Below are 15,441 nucleotides of genomic sequence, written 5' to 3'. Positions count from 1 at the left end.
TCTGAGCTCTGGAATTTCAACATCCGAAAGTGAACCTGTCTTAATTAGGCAATGTTTTTGTGACTAGATTGGATTATGAGATTGCATTGGATTACATTGAATTGGATCAGATAATATTAATCTAATGATGTTTTTGACCTCACGTGATTAAGGGATTGGATTAATTAAAATGTGCTATTACGCTTGGTAGAATTAGACATAATCTAATCCAACTTAATTCTAACTACATAATCAAACTCACCAAACGAACTAAGCTAGTTCAAATGCAAATGAGAGATTTCAACTTGATTGAATTTGAGACTCATTTATTTGAAATCTAATAATTAATCATGCATAATGTCTCCAAATTCTCATTTTTATTTGATTTTTTTCCCCTTTTCCACGATATCTCAAATATTTCTCGTCCGCATGCCTCGAGATATGCCAACATTAATCAAAACCCAGTGAGCATGAATTGGATCAGAAAGACAGATATTAGCATTAAGTCAGCAGAGCATATGGCTCTATCAAAATAAATCTATGCAGAAATATTCAGAAATGTCAGTGAAAAACAGAGAGATCTTACGGATTTTGCGCACAATTTCACGATGAAATAAGGAAAACCACATAAAGAGTGAGTGGTATATTATATATATATATATATATAAAGCTTGCTGCGACGATTTGGGAGTGCTAAGTTAACCAATTCCCTGTGAGTGGTGAGGTGACCCTTTCCATGGATGTCATTTTCTTTAATTGCATTGCATGTTCGAAGAAAAAAGTAGAAAGAAAACGTGCCTTTGTCTATGTCGGTAGTGCATTTTTTGCTCATCAACATGCCAAATCCTTACTAATAATATTGTAGAGTTAAGAGTCATTAATTTATGTATATTGCAAATTCTTATTCCCCATTACTAGCTACACAGAGTAGTTTTTTATTAACCAATTAAGTGTTAGTTGGATTGACTCAGGTTTTTTGTACTCTCTGAGTGATTCTGGGTTCAAGTCCCTATACTACTCGTGTGTGTGAGTTTTCCGTTCCCTTACTAACTTTGGCCGAAAAAGAGAGTGGTTTATTATTATTATAATTATTTATTTTTATAGAACTAGCCACACAGAGTTAGAAGCCCTCTAAGAAAATAAGAAAGAAATTTCACTCTTCTAGTCTGCTGACCTACGTAAATTTTCACTCCAGAGAACTCTTCCTTAATTGATTGCCTTTATATTTCTCATATTGTAGTAAATAGTTTTAAGAAAAAATCATGAATCAAAGGCCCACAGCTTTCAATTCGAAGTACCATATTTCCTTAATTTCTTAAACATGCATCCTGCTGTCCGTTAGGTGGTTGTTGTATGTATAGTTTCATTTCATTGCCCCCCAAATCAACTCGAATATATCACATCCTCCCAATTATACTATACTATGCAGGTAATATTGCCTTAGAACAGAAATATGGTTTCTCCATGTTGGCTGGTGATGTTATATATGCCACTAGAACCCTAATTAGAACTCGATAATTTCCTGAGTTTGCTAAAGCATCACAGTTAATCAATCACTGGTTCGAAGCTTGGATATTTTTTGTGAGATTCGAACTCAGAAAACTTCAAATATTGGAAAGAAAAATACTATTAGACTAATAATTGATCTGTCAAAACTCGAATCTTTGTTATGGTTTACGGATGAAACTTGAGCATGTAATTAAGAGTAACAAGTTAACAAGCTTGAGAAAGAAATTGACTAAATACTATGACAGAGAATGGGGTATGGGATAATCAATGCTACTAGTTGGTTGAGAGCATCCATTAATATAAGTGGGTTTTCCTTTTTATTGATGAAAATGAAAGACAATGAAGGAGAACATAGAACATTCACGCTTGATGTTTATTTATCGATTTCAACCCCGGCATTTATATGTGATAGGCCGATCTGAGGGAGACAAACATTAATTAATTGCAGCAACGAATTTTCGGGTAATGACCAATTATGTGTGGTCTAACTTGATGACTTAATTTAGGAGTGTAATCTCTGCATATGCTTAGCAGGGTCATTGGAAATGTTACTGTAGCTATGTTTCAAACCAATCACGCATTGTAATGTAAATATGTTAAAACGCATGAAATACCACTACAGTGACATTCCCATAGCATCACACACATGGATATGTATTATGGTTTACGTCACATTCAATAGGAACCCAAAGGATAGATATAATTGCCATCACATGCCACTCAAAACGCAGATGCATGTGCGCAAGTATGTATGGCTTACGGAAGCATGCATTATCTGCATCAAGCAACAGTTTAATGTCAATATTATGTCACTCTCTATAAAGCTTTGTTTTCTGAGTCCAGTTTATGTTGAAAATGATGCATACTTGTGATAATAACACTTGTTTAGGTGATTAATTAGGCCATTGTCTGTTGGGCTTGCAATGGCTTAATTTGCAAAACTCTTCAACATGGCTCAGAAACCAAGTGTCCAAATATACAGAAAAAAGCAAGGCACTCACCATTTTAATATATGCTGAGTGTTGCAGACAGACGCTAACATCTGTCTTCTGAGTTCTGACAATGAAATTGATGAAAACTTTGGATGAGAGTTTCTCTCATCTGCCTGCCTCGCAAACAGGTTTCGAATTCCATAGCTCTTGACCTTAATGTTTTGCTTTAATTTCCAACAATCAATGTTATCTGATAATAAGGTCACTCCTGAGATGAGAGATGAAGACTTAAAGGCATTACAAGGCCCACCAAATTTCGTCCAAAGATACGCTGTTTTCACCTCTACAACTGGACAAGGTTTCAACTCTTAATGAACTTGACATCAAATCTAGGTGCAGATGTGCAGAATAAAGTTCTGGACATAAAGGTAAAAACCCACATGACTACTTAGCAAATGGTTGTCCCTACATAGTGGAAACAGACAATATTGTGCTGGTTAGCCCTAAGTTCATTACAAGAACTACATATTTTTCAGAAACATGCAGAAAAAAAGTAGATTTACATATGTTTGGTATGTAATAAATGAAAGCTTATCTTCCCCAAACCAGAGATAATAAGATGAAACATTTTGCATGTGGTGTTTTCCCATCAATGTTTGGTCATGCATGAATGACATTTATTAGCAAATCTTATGGTTTAGAGATTTAGATACAAAATGAATCGACAGCAAGGCACTCTTGATGCGGACATGAAAACTTTGAAGACATACCGGCAGCTTTGCAGACAGTACATAAAATAAAAGATTGAAGTTGCATGCAACTCCAAGCACTGGTTTGAATTGAATTCATAAGTTGGACAGTAAATAAATTCCATCATGGCAATAAAGAAGAATAAATATGAGCAGCTCCTAAAATTTACCATTATCAGTATCTCTGTCTTCACATGGATGAGTCTGAGAGACGTATTTTCTACTTGAGCAGTTGAGAGAGCCAAAGTTACTCTGCCACAAATTTGTGGCAATTGCCAAATGGGAAACTTGAAAAAACCACGCGGTTTCATCCTTTAAAACCGCTCCCAGTCGAAAATACTGCATTGATTCTACTAACAGATCATGAGAGTCCCAAACCACTTAGCGCAGTTGCTTGGTCCCAACAGCTCAAAATTGTCAGGTTGTCATTTCAGATGTGATGTTGACCGACTTCTATTTATTCTTCTTCAAAGTTCAAACAATCAAACCCTCCTCCCTCTTCATTTCATTTCCTCACTTCTGCTTGCTTGCGTTCAAACTTCATCATTTCCTAATTGTAATAACTCTCTTCTCTCTCTCCTAATTCCTTTTTCTCTCATAAACATGAGCATAAAAAGATTACATGTACAGTACACTACTGTACTAGCTACTTACTCATAGCTAGACAAAGAGTTCTTCTGCTAGGAATGCCTAAAAGAGCTCACAAACTTCACGTCTTTGTGCAGGAAAAATGACTTCTTTGGGGATTCTTCTACTTGGGTTTCTCTCAGTTGTCTCCTCTGTCAATGGGTACTATGGGGGCTGGTCCAATGCTCATGCAACCTTTTATGGAGGTGGTGATGCTTCAGGCACAATGGGTATGCTTAGCTTTATGATTTTTCTCCTTTCTGACAAGCACCTTTGCTGCAAAAAGATTAGAACTTTCATTCTGTTCCCTTCTACTTATTATATTTGGACATGCAATTTTTTTATAGGTGGGGCTTGTGGCTATGGGAACCTTTACAGCCAGGGCTATGGGACTAACACAGCAGCACTAAGCACTGCATTGTTCAACAATGGCTTGAGCTGTGGAGCATGCTATGAGATCAGGTGTGTAAATGACCCACAGTGGTGCCTCCCTGGCGCCATTGTGGTCACAGCCACAAACTTTTGCCCACCAGGTGGCTGGTGTGATCCTCCACAGCAACACTTTGATCTCTCTCAGCCTGTCTTCCTGCGCATTGCTCAATACAGAGCTGGAGTTGTCCCTGTATCATACAGAAGGTAAGCTAAATCTTATGTCTCTAATAATGCCAACGAGGTCTAGTCCAGTGGAAAAAGGCCTTGACTTGCAGAAAGTGGTCTCATATTCGAACCCATGGCACAATGTGTATGAGAAAATCTCCCCCCCCCCCTTTTTCTAACTTCGGCCAAAAAAAAAAGAGTTCTCTAATATTTAGGTTTAAAGTGCTAATTAAGGCTTAATTAATATAATTATTATGTGTTTTGCAGGGTGAGATGCAAGAGAAGAGGAGGCATAAGGTTCACAGTGAATGGCCATTCGTACTTCAACTTAGTGCTTGTGACAAACGTTGGTGGTGCTGGAGATGTGCATTCTGTGGCCATCAAGGGCTCTAGGACCCGGTGGCAACTAATGTCAAGAAACTGGGGGCAAAACTGGCAGAGCAACTCATACCTAAATGGACAGAGCCTCTCTTTTCTTGTGACCACCAGTGATGGCCGCAGATTGGTTTCATATAACGTTGCCCTCCTAATTGGTCATTTGGGCAGACATATACTGGGAGACAGTTTCTCTATTAATTAATTAATCAATTAATTATCTGTGTGTGTGTGCTTAATGAAGCTTCTTTAGTTTTCCACTTCGTTTATTTATATGTGGTAAGTTTACTATCAGCAGACAAAAAGCTGAAGTAATTCTGAGGAGGAAGGATGGAGTGTAGCTAATAGCTATAGTTGTTGGAAGAATATGAAAAAGGGTTTACTTTGAAGTGAGTGGCCCTTTTCATTATTTGATAATAGATTGTGAGTTTTTGCAGTTCATGGCTGGGATTGTTCTGAAGCCTGATGGCCATATCTGCTAGAGAGAGAGACAGAGAGACAGAGAGACAGAGAGACATTATGTTTCTTAACGCAGTTTGGCAGTGGAATTTTACCACCCGCTGTTAATTTCATGAAGTTATGAATATTGAATAGAAGAGGTGTGTTTTTACTAGTTACTAGCAAATGCTATATGGCAGAAGGTATGTTTGCTAATTGCTTGTGTAATGTCAATAAACCTGCTCATGCGCCTTTTTATTACATTCGAGATACAATAATACTAAAGGCACCAACTTATTACGCTGAACTCCAGTTACAAAATCGGTAGCTTACTCAACTTATTGTTTGTATTCCAGTTTGCACTTTCATTTCTAGGTGTAGATACACATAACGTTTTAGTAGGAAAAATTAATAATGTTGGTGACAGATTAAAGTCGTTAACTTATGCATTCTTGTGATTCACATCAACTGACCCACCACAACCAAACCCCACAAGAGCAAGAGTACATATTTTTTGGGTCTTGTATCATTCATCTTTAATGCAGATAGTGAAATATTGTTGGTCCTGTTGCAGAACACCACCTGTAATTATCAGAGTGAAGCCCAAACACTCAAACTATTAAAAACAACAAAGTACGAATGCAATAGAACATGGTGTCTCTTGACTATCTACTCCCAATCAAACCATAGCCATAGAGCTGAGTGGTTGAAAAACGCTTTATACGGGACAGGAAATTTAACCCAGTTAGGTAAAACTGATGAATAATTTTTGGTGTAACAAATTTGGGGATAGGCACCGACACTAGAAACATAGTTCAATCCATGATATGAAAACTCTTTTTTTCTCGTGTCTTTTGTCTTTTTTCTTCCCCTGAAAATCTGTTTGGTGCCAACTTACATAGCTTTATTCTTAGTTGATGTTGGATAGAATTATTTCTCTAAAATCTAAATCTAATGCAATGCACCGTTTGATGCTCACTTTGTACACCTTAGGGCTCATTTGGTAACTATTTCAGTTTTTATTATTATTTTTTTTGCTAGAGAAAATGAGAGTGAGGATGAGATTAAGAGGAGATGATGGGAGAAGAGTAACAAAAGTAAAAACAAACACTAGAAAATGACAATTTCAAATGGATTTCAGTTTTTAGTTTTTATTTTCACTTTTGTTACTCCTCTCTCCCATCATCCCCTCTCATCTCCACTCTATTTTTCACTTCCATTCTCCATTTTTTTCCTCTATACTCTAACACAAAATATAAAAACTAAAATTAAAATAATTATCAAATAAGCCCTTATTCTGAAAATAAGAAGAATGGAAAAGTTGTATCACATCAAAGTCACAACCACATCAGAATGCAGAACCAAAATGTGATATAAAGTCATGACAATCAAATTGATATCGAGCTCGAAGCTCTTGGCATTTTGGTGGTTGCATTGTCACCATGTCAGAGGATGCAATGAACTGAAGGGTTGTTGCCAGCTAATTTCAACTCTCCCATAGGCTGCAGAGACTTTAGGCTTTTTGATTTGGAGCAGTTGGTTGTTAGTTTTATTTTGGTTTGATACATAGGCAAACATAACTCGTTAAAAATACAAAAAGAAAAATAAAGAATGATTGGCATGTAAGTACAGTTTGCTAGTTCGAAGATAAAGATCCAAGTATTTTCCCTTTTCCTTCTGGTTTTGGGTAATGAATGAGTGCACTAATGATTAATTTGTAGGCCCTTTGGACTCATGGTGCGTGAGAGTAAAAGGGCACCTAAATCTAATGCTTTCATTTCATCAAATGGTGTGAGTCAGCCAGCTGGTTGGTTGCATGACATGTATGGCCAACACCGAATAGTGTTCATCAATGCCAGCAATATGCAACTCTCGGTGAAGTGAAACTTTTCTATTCCTGTTTCATTGTCCCTTTTACTCTATATCCATGTTCCTTGCAACTTTTGGTGAAGGAAAACTTCCCTAACTCCGTTTCATTGCTCTCCTCATGTCACCCATAGGAAGAGAAAAGAGATATAAAAAGAAGCGCAATGAAACGAGAATATGGAAGTATTTCTCGTCTTTGTGGCCCTCGTTTGTTGCTTCACATTGATTTTTGACAGGACTTCTTGTTGGCCCATGCTTGATCTTGGGCTCAAGTTTAGGGACCTAAAAGCCCATAAAATGTTTGTGTTACACTACAAATTCATAGCACAACCCAATATTCTCAGAAAGGGAAAAAGAAGCCAAATCCAATAAAAGCGATTGCTTTGGCAATTACATTGGTGGAGGCACAGCGTTATAGCAATGCCCAGTGTAAAAGTCTCAAGAAACTATCATGTACCGTTTCTATTCAAACCCAAGGTCATACCCGGTTCTATTGAGGACCCCATCAAGCTTTTGAAAAAGGCAGCTGATACTAAGAACCTACGGTTAGGCAAAACAGTCCATGCCCATCTCATCATTTCCAGTGAAACTTCTAAATTCCTTGACATATTTCATGCTAACTCTCTCATCAACTTATATGCAAAATGTGACCGAATTACAACTGCCCGCCATTTGTTTGAATGTATGCCCAAGAGAAATGTGGTATCTTGGACTGCCTTGATGGCTGGCTATTTACATAAAGGGCTGGCCTTGGAAGTTCTTGGCTTGTTCAAGACTATGGTATCTGTGGATAATTTGTGCCCGAATGAATTTGTTTTTGCCACTGTTCTTTCTTCTTGTTCTGGCAGTGGGAGAGTTGAAGAGGGAACGCAGTGCCATGGCTATGTATTGAGGTCTGGATTGTTGTCTTATCAGTATGTTAAGAATGCACTAGTTCACATGTATTCAAGTTGTTCAGAAGTGGAAGCGGCTATGAGGGTTCTGAATACTGTGCCAGGTGATGATATTCTTTCGTATAATTCGGTTGTAAATGGGCTCTTAGAACATGGGCAGGTGAAGGAAGCAATGGATATTTTGGATATGATGATAGGTCAGTGCAAGGCTTGGGACAATGTTACATATATTACCATTTTTGGCGTTTGTGCCCATCTTAAAGATTTGAGATTGGGTCTGCAAGTTCACAGCCAAATGTTGAAGACAGATATCGACTGTGATGTCTTTCTAAGTAGTGCAATGATTGACATGTATGGGAAATGTGGTAAGGTTTTGAATGCATTGAAAGTTTTTGATGGCTTGCAAACTCGGAACATAGTCTCCTGGACTGCAATCATGGCCGCTTATTTCCAAAATGGGTACTTTGAGGAAGCATTAGGTCTATTGTCACAGATGGAATTTGAAGATATTCTTCCAAATGAATATACTTTTGCTGTCTTGCTTAACTCATGTGCAGGTTTGTCTGCACTAAGACATGGAGATCTATTGCATGCCAGTGTTGAGAAGTCGGGTTTCAAAGACCATGCCATTGTGGGGAATGCTTTGGTCAATATGTATTCAAAGTGTGGCAACATTCAAGCAGCAAATGACGTGTTCTTGGATATGACATCTCGAGACGCTGTTACCTGGAATGCAATGATATCTGGATTTTCCCATCATGGGCTTGGTAAGGAAGCGCTGAATGTGTTTCAAGATATGTTGGAAGCAGGAGAGCGTCCTAACAATATTACTTTTGTTGGTGTTCTCTCGGCTTGTGCTCATTTGGGTCTGGTGCAAGAAGGATTCTACTATTTGAACCAGCTAATGAAACAGATTGGCATTGAACCCGGACTAGAGCATCATACTTGTATTGTAGGGCTCCTCAGCAGGGCTGGACAACTTGATCAAGCTGAGAAATATATGAGGACTATGCCAGTCAAGTGGGACATTGTTGCCTGGCGAAGTTTGCTCAATGCTTGTCATGTACATAAAAGTTATGGCTTAGGTAAGCAAGTAGCAGAGGTTGTTGTGCAAATGGACCCTAATGACGTGGGAACATATACACTATTGTCAAATATGTATGCCAAGGCAAAGAGGTGGGATGGAGTTGTGCAGATCCGGAAATTGATGAGGGAAAAAAACATCAAGAAAGAACCTGGGGTGAGCTGGGTAGAGATAAGAAATACTACCCATATCTTTGTTTCGGATGATAACATACACCCAGAGTCCAGTCAGATACATGAAAAAGTTGGGGAATTGTTGTCCAAGATTAAATTATTGGGATATGTGCCAGATATTGCTGCAGTGCTACATGATGTGGAGGATGAGCAAAAGGAAGATTATCTTAGTTATCACAGCGAGAAGCTTGCAATAGCATACGCCCTCATGAAAACACCTACAGAAGCGCCCATTCGTGTTATTAAGAACCTCAGGATATGTGATGATTGCCATGCAGCTGTGAAACTTATTTCAAAGGTCACAAACAGGTTGATAATTGTTAGAGATGCCAATCGATTCCATCAATTTCAGGACGGTAAATGCTCTTGTGCAGATTACTGGTGATAATGATGAAAGTTTTAATAAAGTGGATTACCAGAGAAGGAACTTACATCTTATGGGTCATAGCCGTATAAGCCTCCATGGCAGCCATACTGAGCATGCTGTGCAGAGGTTTATGCTGTGTAAGTATATTAAACAGTTTCTTAAACAGCTTATCATACTCCTATTTCGGTTTTTGTTGATGGTTAAGTGGATTTTGAATGAGTTTCTACCTTTCAGGTTAAGACATCCAGCACAGAGGCTTTATTTAATCACCTAATTTTGCTCCTAGAGTCATGCAAAATCAAGTATAATGTAAAGGCAGTTTCAGAATATAGAGCGGGGACTAATTTTTCTTCACTCTACCAACTATAGCTCAAACTTGGAGCTCAGGTACTTTGTTGTATTTTATTGCCTGTCAGCTTATGTTGTATACTCTAGTCTGTCAAGACAGCATCAAAGTTTCTTGTATAGCATCTCTCAGAAGTTGGTTCTTTTGTTCTTTTTGATATGGTATCTGATGATGTACGTCAACTTTTCTCAGCTAGTAATACAGTATGGGCATGCTTGATTTAGTACGTTTAAAATTCATTTTTCTGTATTGAAGGGTGTTTCTTTGGAAAGACTGGATATAAATGTTCCTCAGCTGTAAAGAATTCATTCACTTAATTGCAGGATTTGCTTTCTTTTTAATGCAAGATAATTTCAAATAGTAGTAGTGGGGTAATATCTCCAGTGCAATTTTTTGAGTAGTTACATTTGAGGGCGTTCCTCAAACGAAAAAATATATTTGTAATGAAACATACACAGAGACCAAGTAGTCTGTTGAAACTACTGGATAGAAAATGGCCGAAGCTAACAGGGTGGGAAGGTAGTTTGACGTCAGTATTTGGTGCATTTTTTAGGAGAGAATAAGATATGCATTCAAATTTGTCATTAGTAATAATTGTGAGAAGACTTCTTAAAAGACAGAACAGAAATGCATGATAGAAGGAAAAAATGAATCAGTATAAGCTGGCCTCCATGAACTTCACGAATTCACTGAACTCTATCCTTCCATCTCTGTTTTCGTCGAATGTCCTGATCATTTTTTGGCAGTCTTCTAGCTTTGATCCTTCCTTTAAGCCCAATATACAGAGAACTCTCTGCAACTCCCTTGCATCGATAAACCCATCTCTGTTCTCATCAAACACATCAAAAGCTTCCTTTACTTCCCCCAAGCTTGGCTCCTTCTCATCAAACAGCCCTGCAAGTTCATTGGAACCGAACGACTCTGGTAGTTCCTCACTTTCTGGACTACAAAAAATTCCCAAGTTTCCCATCACCATCTTCACATCATGTCTGCTCAAGTTTCCATCATCTTTCCTTTTGCAGATCAGCTCCGGCTTCCTCAACTCAGAATCCAAGTTCTTCACATCCAAAATCTTGAGTTGCCACAGTTTTGTTGGGATTGGAGAGTAGACTGAAATGTTGAAAATAACTTCTGAGTGCTACTAGAAATTGTGCGTAACAAGATTGCATCAAGCAAAAGAAATAATGAGGATGTATTGTCATTAGTTGATGATGATATCTTCTCCATTGTAATAGAGCAGTAGAGGCTGAACATGAATGTTGATATTTCCACTAAGAAGCCAAGTTAGAATTCTCAACTCTATGCTATGTGATAGAGCTGGAAGAGATGAAAGAATGTTTTTACATTAAAGGTTTGATGTATGGAGAGATGAGGGTGGTGTTTTATATAGGCCAAGATTTAGTCTTGTATTTGAAGCCACCACCAAACTGGTCAAGCCCCAAAGTTGGGGAAGGTGCTTGTGAACTGCCTGCCACAGGTCTTTAGGAGAAATGGTTGAAAGTAGATGAAGAAATGGTCACCACCTGAACCATTTCCTAGAATCTTAAGAGGAAGTTTCATTGTTTTGTTGGAGGAAATGTGGTGGGGTCAGGCTGGCCTGCCTTTCTCTGGCTTTTTAATTTTGGTTTATGAGGAAATTGTGCTGGGACTCTGCCGGCTGTTGACTGCTTAAAAATCAATGAAAAACAAAACAAAAACAAAAAAAAGATCTGAAAGTGAGTTTCGCAGAAAGTAAGATTTGATAGTGGGCTGCTCTTCTTGGTCCACTATTGCAGTTCATTTCCCATGCACTGATTTTTTTTAATATTATTGTATGCATTGCCAAAGTGGGCAGAGTCTTTTTCTGCATATTTTATGTCTCCGTCTGCTGGGGAAAATATATGCTAACAGTCAATTGTAGGCTTCTTAGGAAAATTCCAAGTTCCCTATTTCTTTAGCCAAGCTTCTTGGTAAAAGCTGAGGAAATTGTCATTGAGTGTTCCCCCGAGATTTGAAGTTTCAAGCCTTTCCCATATTGGTCGTTCCACATTCCCCACACGTTATTGATTCTTGCGTGCGAGAAGGGTTGTCCACTAGTTGTAAACTTACACGTAGGGTAGGGTTGTGCGGGTTTAAGCCGCCTTTTCATGATGGGCCTGGGCATGGGCATGGCCCTGGCCCACTAGTTGCATTGGGTCCCTACGGAGTCCATAATACTCGATGATATTATCATGGGCCTTGAAAGCCCAAACCCAATCACAAACAAATAAGCAAACTCTTTCCACTCCGCCAATTTTCAAGCCCATTTATCAAAGAATTATACTCATAGGATGGCAGATCATCCAAACATAAATGTAGCTAGTAGACATAACATATCATAGATGCTAGATATGCAAAGAAGTGTGTATGTTCTCTTGCACCTAAATTTATTCAATCTCCATCTCCGTACATTAGGGTAGTTTAGAATATCTTTTTGTTAAAAACAACCTCTTCTTTTTGAAGTGTAGGATCCACCCTTAAAACCAAAAGGTTTCCGAATTTGTCTGCCAAGATTTTACAGTATGGAAATTCAAGTGGTCAGCTCCAAGATCATTGTCGATGGAAAAGCCAATGCGTGTAGATAACACTTTTGAATGAAATCATGAGCAAATTACTTTTGCTTTATAGCATTTCTCTTTTGTAGACAGATCCTGCTAAGTGTAGGCCCTGTTTTTCGATAAAAGAGGACAATATTATATGAAAAAAAGTCTCCTCTTCTGTCAGGTAGGGTCGTGCACACTTCTTATTATTTCTTTATCACACCTCAAACTCAAAGTAAATGGTGCCCATGTTGTCAAATATCCTCGTTAAGGGTCCTTCCTTGTGGCAAGGTCAACTATTTTTATATTGTCGGTCACGTTGAGGCCATTCATCATTATCAGCATGGAAGGTAAAGTTGAATCATTGTTCAAATACACTATAAGTAGCATTTTCAACCAGAAAGAGCTTTACTTCAATCAAATTCAATTAGCTTCAAATGCCATTGAAGGTAAAATAAGCTACTAACTCACAAAACCAGGTATTTAAAGAACATCTGACATATAATTCTATGTTAACTCACAAAAAACATATTGTCAAAATGCTGAAAAAAAAGAACATGATAATCAGTAATTACCATTCAGAACTACAATATTAGAGAGAGAGAGAGAGAGAGAGAGAGAGAGAGAGAGAGAAATGCAACATAAATACACTTGGACGAAGAACCTGAACTAAAATGCTTCATATTTCACCATAAAGGTGAAAGTAAGAAAGTGAAATGAAAACCAACTGACATGACTTTATTCCTTGCAGCAAATTGGCCATTTTAGTTAGGCTGCGGAGGAGGGGTAAAGATATATCCTGTTCTGGGGTTAACATTTGGCTCTGGATCTGCATAATCCATCACTGTGATCATTTTCCTGGGTTTTCCATGCGTTTCCTGGTAAACAAACAGAAAATTGATTACTGGGCCACAAAAAGAAAAGGAAAAAAACCCAACACAAGTGAAGGGAAAAAGAATCTACCTTTGACACTAGAACTGAAAAATCTTCAAGATCAATAGTCCCCATCAGGTTTCTCCCAAATCCTTAAAGAAAGAAACAAATGAATCAAAGTCAGAATTGGTTATTGGGAATTCAAAACATGAAATGGTGCAATAAAACAGTAGTGATGTTACAGTATATCGCTTACCATGAGAGAAACAGAGAGCCAGAAGGCAAGAAACTATGAAAACTCTTAAAAACCAAGGACGCCCCATAATTTCCTACACAATTATGGGAAATGGGTAGCTCTCAGAATCTGAATATGAGGTGTGGTTTGATGAGATTTGAGAGCTGCCGAAAGGCTGGGACTTTTGAGTTTCTAGGAAACCGCCTTCCTTAAGCTTCAGATCTGATAACAAGTTAAATGCCGTAATTATAAGTTGAAAACAAAACAGATTTTGCTGTAAAGATAAGAGCCAAAGGCCCCGGATAAAAGTGTAAAGCGTTGATTGTTTCAAGAATCCTATTTATACTCAACCACCTGACACCAGATTATATATAGTGCCTGAAAAATGTAGAGGAAAATATATCAGATTTTATATGGAGGATACTTTCGATGATGCCGATAAGAGATAATTCAATGTCCCCCAACTGTTACCCATTACACTTTTTTTTTCTATACTCTTATTATTAATAATAATACGCAAAATGCTTTTATCAATAAAAATACAATTTTCTTTTTCTAATTGGAAGTATGTTTTCCTAATCAATGGGATCTTCTAATTGCCTTTTATGCATGTTAGTGGTTTTGAACTCTTGTTTAGAGACTGTTCAATTATTATTCATCCCTCATTTGAGAGTTGACTTCTTTTTCTGCTTCAAGGTAGAGTTAGTGAAGAAAGTGTAGATTAATTTACGTATCTTCAAGTTGTATAAATGGTTCGATTATATCGATATCATCTCAATATGATGTCGATCGATATTGTTATTGCGTTAAGCATTTTCCAAATAAGCAATGGTTAAAAACAGAGCTGATAGTGACCACCACAATGTAGTGATTGCATGTGGATTATTTATGGGTCTATTCAGTTCACACGTGTTAGCGCACGCTAATGCTGCCTGCCTTCCAAATTTTTAATATCTCCAGCCCAGTTGCCAAGGCTTCTTCTTTCTTCTTTTAAGCCTTTCACTTTCTTTAATCTGCCTAACAAACAAACAAATGGTGTATAAAAAAGGTGGAAGCCAAGCCATTGGTTTTCTCACCAATAAAAACTCTGTATTTCTTGCTTTTCAGGCAAAGTGAAGCTTCCCGTTCCCTCTGATGAACCTGTCACGTGGTATTTCTTTATTCCTTCCTTTTATTTCCCACCTCGTTCATTATTTTCTTTTATGATTTACCTGCTGGCATTTCAGAAAAAGCATGGCTACAGAATGGACCTTCTATATTTGTCTAGCCATTATTTTGCCAGTTCTGTTTTTTTGTTTGATACTCAGTCAGTTCCACTGTTGACTAGAAAGTCACTGATAGTTACAATTTTGAATTTCCTCATTGATCTGATTTGTTTTGCCCACTGAATACTGGAAGGAGACACTGGGGTGTGGAGAGCATGAATGATTAGGGAAGCCTAATTAAACCATGGGAGGGAACAGCAAAAGAGAACTTCTCTTTTAATTAAATACTAATGGATGACAGTCAATATGCACTCTCTCTCTCTCTCTCTCTCTCTCTCTCTCTATATATATATATATCTCTCTCTCTCTCTCTCTCTCTCTCTATATATATATATATATATGGTTTGGACTTTGGATTAGCTTAATGACTTGGTTGGAAAGAAACCAGGCGAAGTATAACCCTAATTTACTTGCAGATGGGTTGACCTTTTAAGTCTCAAATCCCGATGATCTACTATAAAGCTAAACCCTAATTTAGTAATGTGAAAACTTGTCAAACCAAATCTGTTTTTTCAGAGAAAATGATGAAATCGATTTTGGGGTTTGGTTCTCTTTGTTAACTATAGCAGGAGGCT

The 15,441-nt window shown here is 37.8% G+C and overlaps 4 protein-coding genes across 4 annotated transcripts; 2 read left to right on the top strand and 2 right to left on the bottom strand.

Annotated features, from left to right (window-relative positions):
* The first annotated feature begins 3,894 nt into the window (after positions 1-3,894).
* Positions 3,895-5,467, top strand: EXPA5 (expansin A5). Its single transcript, XM_008232559.2, is given in 4 exon segments — positions 3,895-4,026; positions 4,144-4,432; positions 4,661-4,911; positions 4,914-5,467. Coding segments are annotated over 4 exon segments (723 nt in total). The 5' UTR covers positions 3,895-3,899; the 3' UTR covers positions 4,970-5,467.
* A 1,918-nt stretch (positions 5,468-7,385) lies between these two features.
* EMB2744 (Pentatricopeptide repeat (PPR) superfamily protein) lies at positions 7,386-10,170 on the top strand. The gene is made up of 2 exons (XM_008232558.3): positions 7,386-9,726; positions 9,824-10,170. The coding sequence occupies exon 1, from the start codon at positions 7,493-7,495 to the stop codon at positions 9,605-9,607; it is 2,115 nt and encodes a 704-aa protein (XP_008230780.3). The 5' UTR covers positions 7,386-7,492; the 3' UTR covers positions 9,608-9,726; positions 9,824-10,170.
* A 39-nt stretch (positions 10,171-10,209) lies between these two features.
* LOC103330018 (Calcium-binding EF-hand family protein) lies at positions 10,210-11,392 on the bottom strand. The gene is given in 2 exon segments (XM_008232557.3): positions 10,210-11,012; positions 11,015-11,392. Coding segments are annotated over 2 exon segments (600 nt in total). The 5' UTR covers positions 11,190-11,392; the 3' UTR covers positions 10,210-10,587.
* Positions 11,393-12,973: 1,581 nt separating this feature from the next.
* Positions 12,974-14,017, bottom strand: LOC103330017 (uncharacterized). The gene is made up of 3 exons (XM_089050175.1): positions 13,623-14,017; positions 13,457-13,518; positions 12,974-13,371 (listed from the first exon to the last, which is right to left on the bottom strand). The coding sequence occupies exons 1-3, from the start codon at positions 13,687-13,689 to the stop codon at positions 13,258-13,260; spliced, it is 243 nt and encodes an 80-aa protein (XP_088906301.1). The 5' UTR covers positions 13,690-14,017; the 3' UTR covers positions 12,974-13,257.
* Positions 14,018-15,441: the final 1,424 nt, after the last annotated feature.

Source organism: Prunus mume, linkage group LG4 (assembly GCF_029339155.1).
Source record: "Prunus mume cultivar Tortuosa linkage group LG4, ASM2933915v1, whole genome shotgun sequence".
Taxonomy (NCBI): domain Eukaryota; kingdom Viridiplantae; phylum Streptophyta; class Magnoliopsida; order Rosales; family Rosaceae; genus Prunus; species Prunus mume.
The sequence above is the reverse complement of the archived record's forward strand: the minus strand, read 5'-3'. Positions and strand labels throughout refer to the sequence as shown.

Bases quoted from the DNA above. Each gene is read 5' to 3' on its own strand.
- EMB2744 (XM_008232558.3), top strand. From the start codon at position 7,493: ATGCCCAGTGTAAAAGTCTCAAGAAACTATCATGTACCGTTTCTATTC.
- LOC103330017 (XM_089050175.1), bottom strand. From the start codon at position 13,689: ATGGGGCGTCCTTGGTTTTTAAGAGTTTTCATAGTTTCTTGCCTTCTG. The intron at 13,519-13,622 runs GTAAGCGATATA...TCTTTCTTTAAG, and splicing joins GGCTCTCTGTTTCTCTCATG to GATTTGGGAGAAACCTGATG. The intron at 13,372-13,456 runs GTAGATTCTTTT...TTTGTTTACCAG, and splicing joins TTTCAGTTCTAGTGTCAAAG to GAAACGCATGGAAAACCCAG.